This window comes from Beta vulgaris, chromosome 3 (genome assembly GCF_026745355.1).
Source record: "Beta vulgaris subsp. vulgaris cultivar EL10 chromosome 3, EL10.2, whole genome shotgun sequence".
Lineage (NCBI taxonomy): Eukaryota > Viridiplantae > Streptophyta > Magnoliopsida > Caryophyllales > Amaranthaceae > Beta > Beta vulgaris.
The window spans coordinates 32501493-32512757 of record NC_079204.1 but is presented as its reverse complement, the minus strand read 5'-3'; the positions used below and the strand labels follow the sequence as shown (position 1 = coordinate 32512757).

General features: G+C 33.3%; 2 protein-coding genes across 2 annotated transcripts; one reads left to right on the top strand and one right to left on the bottom strand.

Moving 5' to 3' along the window:
• The first annotated feature begins 625 nt into the window (after positions 1 to 625).
• On the top strand, positions 626 to 4047 carry LOC125495602 (MLO-like protein 1). The gene is made up of 14 exons (XM_048640367.2): positions 626 to 760; positions 833 to 890; positions 1193 to 1407; positions 1817 to 1933; positions 2048 to 2108; positions 2207 to 2289; positions 2397 to 2471; positions 2552 to 2640; positions 2756 to 2805; positions 2886 to 2926; positions 3105 to 3314; positions 3394 to 3461; positions 3555 to 3615; positions 3789 to 4047. The coding sequence occupies exons 1-14, from the start codon at positions 626 to 628 to the stop codon at positions 3960 to 3962; spliced, it is 1437 nt and encodes a 478-aa protein (XP_048496324.1). The 3' UTR covers positions 3963 to 4047.
• Positions 4048 to 7608: 3561 nt separating this feature from the next.
• On the bottom strand, positions 7609 to 9201 carry LOC104908116 (non-specific lipid transfer protein GPI-anchored 15). Its single transcript, XM_010697196.4, has 2 exons — positions 8793 to 9201; positions 7609 to 7832 (listed from the first exon to the last, which is right to left on the bottom strand). The coding sequence occupies exons 1-2, from the start codon at positions 9112 to 9114 to the stop codon at positions 7720 to 7722; spliced, it is 435 nt and encodes a 144-aa protein (XP_010695498.1). The 5' UTR covers positions 9115 to 9201; the 3' UTR covers positions 7609 to 7719.
• Positions 9202 to 11265: the final 2064 nt, after the last annotated feature.

Below are 11265 nucleotides of genomic sequence, written 5' to 3'. Positions count from 1 at the left end.
AAATTTGATACGGTCCACCAAACCGCATCAGATTTTAAAAAACCGCATTAGTTTTTTTAATTTGATGCGCTCCACAAGAGGATTGCATCAGATTGTCCTCCCAACTTTTCCTCTCATATTTAATGCTGATTTTCGAATGCGGTTTTACAAAAAATCGGATTCGTTATTAACTGACTATTAAGGCTTTTTCACTAGTGTGTATTAGTTTGGTAGTTTGAAAAACATACCAAAGTTTGTATTATTCAAGTAAAGTTTTTTAGTACGTCTAAATTTATTGGGAGAAATAGTGAAAGAATTAAAATTGTAGACAACGTGCGGTCCAAATTACTTAACTATAGCTAATGCAAATGCAGTTAACCATAAAAAAAATGCAAATGCAGCTCTGGAAATCTGGTCAAGTTGAAGTTTTGAGCAATAATCTTCATTTCTTTATTTTATAGTAAAGAAATAAGAACGAGGAGATCAAAATTAAATATACAAGGATTCTATTCATTATAAAATTTAACAAATGCAACGACCTCTATCTCCATATTCATTGATGACCTGCACGTTTGCTACGTTAGCAATAGTAGAACTTGAAGTGATTGGCATTATATGTTTGAATCAAAGGGAATAAGCAGGTAAGATGGCAGCTGGGGAAGGTAGGGGAAGGGGAGGGCCAAATTTAGAGTTTACACCAACATGGGTGGCGGCCATCGTATGTACAATTATAATCTCACTGTCTTTGGGTGTAGAAAAGATCCTTCATCTCCTTAGCAAGGTTACAATTGTTTTTATCTCTTGTTTACCTCTTTGATGCGTGCAAAATAACAATGCGACTGTTAAACTGCAGAGGTTAAAGAGGAGGAACAAGAGGTTTTTGTACAAGGCCTTGCAGAAAGTAAAACAAGGTCAGGAAACAGTTTACTGCAGCTAACCAATTTGATAAAAATGTATATATATTATGCTACTCAGTCTTTTTAATTTACCTAAGTACTCATGTCAGATCCTTGACACTCTCAAACGGGCATGGTCACATGGACATCTTGACATTTTTTTGGGCCAAATTATCGAATTTTTTTTTCAAATAGCTGAGTCAAATACTTAAAACATTTGCAAGTGTTTCATATGGGTACGTGAATCTGAGTAACATGTGTGTGTCATAGTTGTAGGGGAAAGTCCGTGGTGCTGACTTTATGCATTTGTGATACAGAGCTGCTGCTGTTGGGATTCATCTCTCTGGTGCTGGCTAGGTTGCAAGACGAGATTGTAAACATCTGCATTCCCAAGAACTGGGCTGTAAAGGGTCTTCCATGTAAGATAAACAACAATGTTTCACATGCAAATAGTATTGTTGCTCATTTCAGTGTTAATACTAGGCGGCATCTTTTGGCCGAAGAAACCAACCATAAATCTCATTGTGAGAAGGTATTCTAGCTTTATCTTTGCATATCTTTTCCCGATGAAGATTCCCTTTCTTTGTTTTTTGTTTGGTGAAAGTTTTGTCTATTTTATATCTTTGATGATGTTGGTTCAAACTTAATATCTGTATTAAGTTTGAGTACCATAGAGTATATGATCACGTATTATTTACTCTCTAAACTTGTTCAAGAGAGAAAACAAGATTATGACCATATTCCGTAGTAAACATGATGCCAAAGTCCTTAAAGGCTTAACTTAATGCAAACATAACACTCATTACTCGTTTGGTAGGTGTTCATATAAATGATTGTAATAATATTAATCTTATCGGACCTATTGAGTTTTAGTTTTTTCTGTGAACCTCTATTGATTGTTTAGAATTGTCTAATTGAAATTTGGTTACAAAATTTTGCAGGGAAAAGTTCCTCTTCTATCTTATCAAGCACTTCATGATCTACATATATTGATCTTTGTATTAGCAGTAGTCCATGTACTTGTATGTGCTTTGACAGTCTTATTTGGAGCAGCAAAGGTAAGCCGCCATTTCACTACCATTGTCACTTAACATTGTTTCTGAAATTCTTATAACTGATTAGTAGTGGTTCACCTGCTTTCTTTCAAACTAACTATTCATTACACTATATAGATTAGGCAGTGGAGACGATGGGAAGAATCCAGTTTGCAAAAGATCTATGATCTGGATGATGGTAATCTATCCCAATAATGTCATTCTGATCATTCTTTACATAAGATTAACTCATCGATCCTCTTTTGAGTCTGCTGCATATCCTGTATAAACCTGCAGATGGCAAAGTTATTAATGTAAAACATGACGATTTCATCAAGAACCGGTTCATGGGCATTCATGCTAACAAGCGAATCTGGTTGGTATGTTCTTAACTTCTGATATACCCACAAATAGGAACTCGACTAACCATAGAAAAGTCATTAAAGCATATTTACCTAAAATTGTGATTTTATATTTCATATCTCAGCATTCTTTCACCAAGCATCTCTACAGCTCAGTGTCAGAATCGGATTATGCTGCAATGCGCATGGGTTTTGTTTTGGTAACTAATTTCTTCAAATAAAATTCTTAATGTTGAAATATATGTAGTCTCTCAGATTAGTTCCTACCCATGCTTTTCAGGCTCACTGCAGGAACAATCCTACCTTCAATTTTTATGAGTACATGATGCATGCTTTTGAAGCTGATTTTGCCAAAATAGTTTCAATAAGGTATTCTTCGAAGGAAAGTATATTGACTTAAGTGACAGAGTAAGAAACAAAAGCATTTGCGTGAGAAGTTATCTTTCATACATAAACATGCTTCCCTTTGCGTTTGTGACTGCAGCAAGTACGCTTGGGTGATTGTAATTATCTCTATGTTGCTCAACTTAGCCGGTAAGATTATGTCATTTGCAATCATGTCGAAAAAATTCAAAGAAAATATCTTGATGGCTTAAGAAAATTTGTTTTCGCAGGCTGGCATACGTATTTTTGGATAGCATTCCTTCCATTCATTGTAAGTGCAAGAAAACTCCTGGATATCATAACATAAATTAACTATCTAAAATGATTTCTCGGACAATGACTTCATTTCTGACAATGAGTTCATGAAGCATGCATATTTTAGTTTTAATTTCTTCCCTTTCTAGCAAATGCAACTTGAGTGAAACGCAGAACACACCTTTTTTTTGCAGCTTTTGCTCATGGTGGGTACAAAACTGGAGCAAGTAATTACATTGTTAGCCACTGAAGTTGTCCGGAGGAAATTTTGTGGTGTAGAAGACATGAAAATCAAACCATCCGATCACTACTTTTGGTTTAGCAAGCCAAAAATTATTCACTTATTGATCCACTTTATACTCTCCTGCAATTCTTTTGCAATAGCATTTTTCTTCTGGAGTTATGTAAGTAGGCAGGAACACGCATATTTAGAAAAACCAAACACTATTACTGATTTACTTGACTGAGTTTTCTGTTTTCCAGTCCAGATATGGCTTCCATGCTTGTAGCATGGACAGTGCTGGATTTACTATTCCTAGACTCATAATTGTGTAAGAATATCAGCAAAGCTCCTGGTTATTAAGCCTTTCACTTGATTTGCTAACGAACCTGACCTCATCTGATAATTTTCCTTTGCAACTCAGTGTGTTCGTGCAGGTTCTTGGCAGTTACAGCACCCTACCACTCTACGCAATCGTAACTCAAGTACGTTATCAATGATCTTTTGTGTTTCATATCCTGTCCTTGAGAAAACTATTTTCCATCATTCACATATCAAACAAACAGAGGAAAAATGGAAAACCACTTCCACCCGGACGTTTTCACCCCATACCAAGCACTCTCTTGCTGATTGTTATTAATGTTTTCCTTGTATGAAGATGGGTAGCTCCTACCACAAGCAGGCGATGGAAAATTCTGGTTCTAGCTTCATCCATGGTTGTTGTGTCCGGACAACAGGAACATCTGAATCAGCTGTTGTACCAGAAGAAACGATCCAACCGATGGTAGAAAATAATGATGGTATTCACAACGGACCAGTAACTAGTCCATAACTTTCTCATTGATCCATAGCACTCCTATCATCCGAGAATGGAGTTTACCTGTATTGTTCTATGTCTGAAGTAAAATTATTGTTAGATAAAGAAGCTACAAATACAATAAACATGAGAACGTGTGTAAATTATGATGTAACAGGATTGTGAGCAACAATTTTGAAAGAACCGAAAGCAGAGAGATTGACATACAAATTCTGCTTAGCTTTCAGGTTAGTTGACGACATGCCATCAAGATATACAGTGAATTTGAAATAGTAGGGGGGGGGGGGTTACAGTGCGATTTCAGAGCACAGGTTACTTCAAGCATTTGAACTCATGAAAATTCCCCAGACGATAATATAGCACCTAGGGGTATGCACCGGACAGTGTCACCGAACCAGACCGGACCGGACCGGACCAGACCTATTGGATCGAAATCTGCATTTAAAAAAATCTTCTTTGTTTCTATTGAGATTTATACATATTTATAAATTTAATTAATACATTAAAAAATTTAATAATTTTAACAACAATAGTCTTAAAGTTAATAGATAGTTGGTTTAGTTTTCTAACTTTATAACTTTAAACTACTTTTTACTAAAAAATAGAAATTTCCTTGGTTTGGGCCGGACCGGAAACCCGAAATCTTGATTTTCAACAGACCAGGGACCGGATTGGAATACTTGGTCCGATCCAATCTGGTTTAGTTCCGGTCCGACCCTATCCTTTGCCCACCCCTAAATATAAGGAATTTAGTTGGACAACCATATAATTTAGGAAAAATTGACATTAGGGGTTCCAACTTTCAGTTAACCTACATAAGTCCTAACTTTGGGGGTGTAACTTTGTTTGGGCTTAGATGACTTATGACCTCCTGGATAGGTAAATTGATGTTCTTTTCTTTAACTTTTTAAATCTTTACTATATCTCCCGTAACACTCTCTAACTCTCTGCACTGGCATTTTAGAGAAAGGAGATAAAAATCCATGAAGTTAATGACACTTTAGAATCGGGAAGTTTTGGGAAGTTGATGGCGGTTTACAAAACAGAGTTAAGAGAGGAGGAGAGAGAATTGTGAGTTTTCAATTGTGGGAAATTACCAAATTCACCGTCTTATTATGAAATAACAAAATTCAAATTTGCGGGTGTGTTTCAATAGGTGTCTCCAGCTTGACATTTGTCTTTTTGTGCGAAATGACAAGAATGCCCCGTGAGAGACCATTTTCACCTCTTACGATGAGACGCCTATTGAATATCAATGTTCCCACATTATCGATTAAACCCAAGTACAAATGAGAGAGCGTGAAGCGGGTAGACCTCACAATTGTGTCTTTTGACCTTGCCATTTCGGGTTAGTTTTACTTTGAGTTGGTTTTGGATCGATTTGGGCCCCAATTTTGGCTTGATTATACTATTTAGGCCGGTTCAATTTGTGAGTCAAGGTTTTAGGTAATCTCAAATCAGATGAAAACGAGTCTTATTTTAATTGTTCGGGTCCATTCGATTTTGTTACAATTCAATTTTGTGAAACTATTGGGTCAGACCGTCTGACCCAATAGTTTCCGTCAGACTGGCTGAGTCCAACTCAACATGGCGGGGTCTCGCCGTTGATTTCGAAACACCAACATGAATTTGCTCGCCGTTGTTTCACAACACCACTACCTCGACTTTCCTCAAATCCACAACCACTAAAAACACCTTCTCAACTTTCAGCAAAAGCTACATGTTGTTGCACACATCCTTGATTCGGATGTATAAATGCGGGACTTAGTATGTCATACTGTCATTAGAAGTTGGTTAGTAAAGATGAGTCGAATCTGTCGAAGATTTTGGGAGTTCGAGGTAAGGAAGGAGTGAAAGAGAGTAAGTCAGTTTCTTCGTCTTCGAAGCGATCTTCCATGGCGGAAAATTGAAGGATGAAATTGGAAGTTTGAAGGAGGAGAGAGAAAGTTCGTGGGAAAGGACATGAGTATGGAGTATAGTATACTGTACATAAAGCCTTTTTTCAGAAATATTTACAGGTAAGTTACTTTCATTTAGAGGTAACTTACTTTCATTTAGAGGTAAGTTACTTTCATTTAGAACTGACTTACTTTCATTTAGACCTGACTTACTTTCATTTAGAGGTAACTTAATTTCATTTAGACTAACTGAAAAAAATGAAGACTAACTGGAAAAAATTTAGGACTAACTGAAAAAAAAAAGACTAACTGAAAAAAAATTAAGACTAACTGAAAAAAATTTGAAGACTACCTGAAAAAAAATGAAGACTAACTGAAAAAAAATTGAAACCAACTGAAAAAAATGAAGACTACCTGAAAAAAAATAAAGGCCAACTGAAACTCAAGTGCGTCTAACTGAAGCACAAGTGCTTCTAACTGAAGTGGTCCGACGAGAACATTGTGTCGGACTAGTCCGACACAATACGAACTCTTCAATTTTTTAGTAGTCTAATGCATGATTACATATGATACTTGTTTCAAAAACAATTATCCTAATTATTTTCTATGAAAAGCTATATACTTTTTCTGTTTAGAAATAGTTGCACCACCATTTTATATTTTCACGTTTGCCAATGCATTATTTCAAACATTAATATTTCTTATTATCAATAAGTAAAAATTATAAAAAGTTGATATTACAATAACATACATTGAGACGAATCTAACAAGATCTCATGTTGACTATGTTTTTCCTAAAATATAAATCACCAAAGACAATCAAAGTGCAAGATGTGAATAGTAAACACTATACAAATTGTTCAATTATTTCTAAAAGGACGAAGTATATTAGATCAAGATAATTGTGGGTTAGTTTCGGTTTTGTACGCTCAATTTTTGGTTTTGTGTTGAATTTTGAGTCATCGAATCGGATCTTGACTCAGCTGATTCAAGTTTGGGTCAATTTTTCAATGTGTAGAAACCTATAATCAAGAAGATATTATTTAGATCCAAATAAATGATTTACTTCCTATTTCAGTTATTAGAATAAATAGTAGTTTAGAACTATAAATACATACTCCTTCCATCGCTTTTTAATGTACACACATTTATTTTTGGTTTTTTTTTATTTACACACCGTTGGTTTTTCTATTATTGTTAACATGTCTCATCTAGTCTTTAATATTTTAATACACTTTTTAGTTTCTCTCTCTGGCCACCTTTTGTAGTATTTCTCTCCAATTTTTTAGTTTCTCTTTCATATTTTTGTACTTTTTTGTTTGTTTTTCCCTAAAGTAAAGTGAATATATTAAAAAAAAACGAAGGTAGTATTACCTTGATGATGATGCTTTACTTTTTTTTTTATTCTATTAGGCTAGGCTCTGTTTCTAGTTGTTATTGTACTAGAAGTATGTATCTAATTAATGTGTTAGGCCGTTAGGGCATTATTTTTTTTTGTATATGATCGAAATGGATAGTAAATCTATATATTGATATGAACAAAGATTTTCTTAATTATAGGTAATCTTTTAAATCGACAATAATATCTTTCGATGGAATATTCTAATGAGGTTCCATCGCCGGTCAATCTGATATTATTAGTTTAGTGGAAATCCATATTACTCATACCAAATAGTTTAAGTTTTGCACATGTGAGTACTTCCTACTTCGTAATTTCTTATTACTTTTACCAAATTTAGTGGAAAGAAAAACTTTTCTATATATGATACAGCAAGCGAAACATATGATATATTGAAAGAATATTATAATCAAAGCACAATTTGATTATCTAGAAAAACGTACACATTAATAATAAATGATCACTTTTATGAAACCTAAAAAAGGAGCGATGAAGCTACTATAAATGTGAAGGTAGCAAGTAGCAATGGAATGTTTAGTATGGTTCCTTTAGAGTATGCACCATCAGCAGTAGTCGGAGAGCCCAGCCCTGCAAAGATGTAACGGTATAGATTAGGAACTTTCTGGTGCAGAACATCTTCATATCAAAACTCGTTTCACCCAATCAAAGTGATACAACCCTAACTATAGACAACAGGATATGTCTTAATCATCATGGATTTTTTATATTTTTGACGTGTTAATCATCATCTAATTGTGGAAAGAGTAAAGGAAGAAAAGAATTTTGAATAATACTTTTATGTCTAAAAATCGTCCCGAAGGTGTTATATGAAGTTGCTAGGTATAGTAACTTTAGATAATTTAATCTATCAATGATTAAGACAAACATTCAGCTTAATAGTATTCTATAAATACTAGCTAGCTCAAATAATTTTGAAATCATCAAGTCTCCATTTTTGTTTTTCATGTCTGGAATATCTCAAGTTGATCAGAGTCAAACAACTCCATTTTTGTTTTTCATTTATGGTTGAAATATCTTTGTCTGATCAAAGTTATGCAAATTCGAGTATAAAATTTTCACCAATGCGTATTTAGATGTAAGCCCTCCTTTTTATTTTAACTTGTAACATTTTGAATTTAGCACAATTCATATACTTACTTTGGCTAGAAATTTGTAAATAACATATGATACAAATTTTAGCATGCAAGCAAGGCGTTGTAGTTGTACTTATCACAAAAATTATTTACAAGATTTCAACTTTTTTATAATTTTCACAAGTATATAATTAGAGATATTATTGATTAAAGGTGTATATTGACAAGCGTAAATTCAAAAGGTTGGAAGTAAAAGAAAAATCATGTAAGAATATGTAAATAGATACAGTTTTTGCATTCAAAATTGCGAAATAGCAACAATAAACAACAAAAAAAAAAATACAAAGAGCTTAGCATTACACATGTATAGATTCATGAACAAGAAGAATTTGATGGAAGCCCTCAAGTAGAAGTTTGTCACTTATAATTAGCTAGTACTAGTAGTTGTTCTTACCATCGCATTGACTAAGAGGTGGAGTTTGCATATGACACGAACTAGGAAGAGCACGAGCTAGAGTCCGATTAAGGAAAACACCAAGTGCTTCTGCACCAACACCGTTAAGCATGTTACAAAGACACACGGGCGCAGTCTGAAGCATATTCGCGAGCTCCAAGCAACAAGAAGAAGATGGTGTAGATGAATTTCCTGTGCTAAAGCTCAAGCAAGGAGTTAAGGACGTTAACGCACCGGGGCAACTTGGTTGCGCGCACACCACTGCCCAAAATATTGGTACCAACATAATAACTAAAGTGGTTGCAATCCTTCCTGGACCCATTTATGCTGCCAAAATTTCTTAATTGAATATATGCTCATAATAACTTGGTTTTCGTTATATATATGCCAAAATTTAAAGTAGTTTTTGGGCTTCAAACTATGCATTAGTTTGGGCACGTACTAGGTGAACAAAGAAGTAGGGGTGTATTGACCAGCATGGACAAAAATCCGAGACCAGTAAACTACTTAAACAATTATTACACTTTCATGTCATTTTCAGGTGCTGATTTGTCAAGATTTGTGGCTTCAAATTGTCGTGTGTCGATTGTGTTGAACAAAAATTATAAGTTTGTGTTACTTTTGTATAATGTATAAAATATATTAAAGTGGCCAGACATGGCACAGCTCAAGGATCATGATATTCAGGTGACCTAAGTCACCTAACCCAATATGATATGATTCTATCCAGTAAACTTTTAGCATAGTAGAGTGTTCAACTGTTCATATTGGACTCTTATGCATTTTCCATTTAAGACAGTTAGTACCGCTACATTCTTGATAATACTAGTTTTGCATGCAGTGCATGTTATATTAATGTTGTTTGTTTTTCTCAATTAGTTTCTCATTAGTATTATAAAAAATTTGATTCTAAAATACATTTATAATTAATGTTAATTTTTTACTTTTTTTTCTTAAATTAATATTTCATTGGTTTTATTAGTTATTTGTTCATCATCATTCAAATATATTATCGAGAGAAAGAAATATATACATTAGAAGAAAGTCTGTACTCAGATAAAGTGGAAGAATTTATGTATCAGGTTCAATCGTCGGAAAGAGTTTGATTTATATAATAGGGATTACTGGAGAATAATCAACATTTAGGATTTAAAATATTATGAGTATAATTATTAATATGAAATTCAAGTTTTAATTTTTTTCTTCTAATCCTGCTAATTAAGTTATATTATCAATTTAATTTTTGAATAAATTTTTTTCACATAGGTAATAAGAAAAAATCGTTCTCCTTAATTATATATTTAATTGAAATTTCATATTCAATTCCATTATTAACTAGTTCAATATATGTTAAGTAGGAAGAAGAAAAAATTTATATGACAATTTAATTTCATTAAGGGTATATTAGACTTTTTATGAGAGGACACCATCTTCCTCCCCCCTTCCCTTATATAATAGAGATAACTACATTTTCTTTTAAAAGTTTTACCCACTTTTTTTCCAGTTATTTTTGTAAAGTTGTACTCAACTTGTTTTTTTTCCTCATTTGGTAAAAGATATACAATAATTTAATTATTCTTTGCCCAACGATTTCTCTTCCATGCTCTTTATCTCAGTTATAATATAATAAACTCACACGCTCTCTCCTCATTATTAAAGTTAAAGAAATCAAGTTGACCCACTTTTTATACTTTGTCTCGAATTTTCCTTAAAGTGTGTATTTATACTAACCGAGTTGAACTTTAAAAAACAGAGGGAGTAGTTAACCAACTTTACTTATTTCACACATTATCATCTAGGAACATATGTGGTATTATAGGCGTGTTTTTATTTCACTTACACGTTGTGAGCGCGTATTTAACTATCTCATTGTAAACGTTTTATTCAAAACGTTTTGAAGTCGCTAACAAGCATTTTAAAGGAAGACAAAACTAAATGGATATAAGAAAATCATCGGGACAACTTAGGGATTTATCCAATGTAGATCTTCATGTCATGACTCTATTAATGTTTAATGAACCAATAACTGAGTTCAGGGTGAGGGTACGAATTGAACATGTTCATAATGAACCACGTTCACCCATTGCTAGCCTCTACTATATATTGATTCATGTCAAGTTTAATGCAAAAGTATAATCACATAATATTTTCATACACCCTAAAAATATTAGTCTAAGTTGATTCATAAAACACATAAAAAGACTATTTTTAGTGCTATGCATGTTATTAGGCAATTAAAATTACAGGAAACATAACAGGTTGTCCAAATTATATAATTAATATTAGAACAGTTTTTTAGGTCTTGTTTAGCAATAATAACATATCATGATGAAAGTATAAACAGGACAATCATGTAACATGCATGTATATGTAAAATGAATAAAAAGAAAAAGTTTAAAATGTATTAAGGGACGTTTTTATATTAAACATCTACATCGTAAAATAAACAAATAATAATGAATATCAAGGACCC

Excerpts from the sequence above, each read along its gene's own strand:
- LOC104908116 (XM_010697196.4), bottom strand. The coding sequence starts at position 9,114 with ATGGGTCCAGGAAGGATTGCAACCACTTTAGTTATTATGTTGGTACCA. Across the intron at positions 7,833-8,792 it reads ACCTCTTAGTCAATGCGATG|GGCTGGGCTCTCCGACTACT; the intron begins GTAAGAACAACT and ends ACATCTTTGCAG.
- LOC125495602 (XM_048640367.2), top strand. The coding sequence starts at position 626 with ATGGCAGCTGGGGAAGGTAGGGGAAGGGGAGGGCCAAATTTAGAGTTT. Across the intron at positions 1,934-2,047 it reads TCTTATTTGGAGCAGCAAAG|ATTAGGCAGTGGAGACGATG; the intron begins GTAAGCCGCCAT and ends TACACTATATAG. Across the intron at positions 3,462-3,554 it reads ATTCCTAGACTCATAATTGT|TGTGTTCGTGCAGGTTCTTG; the intron begins GTAAGAATATCA and ends TTTGCAACTCAG.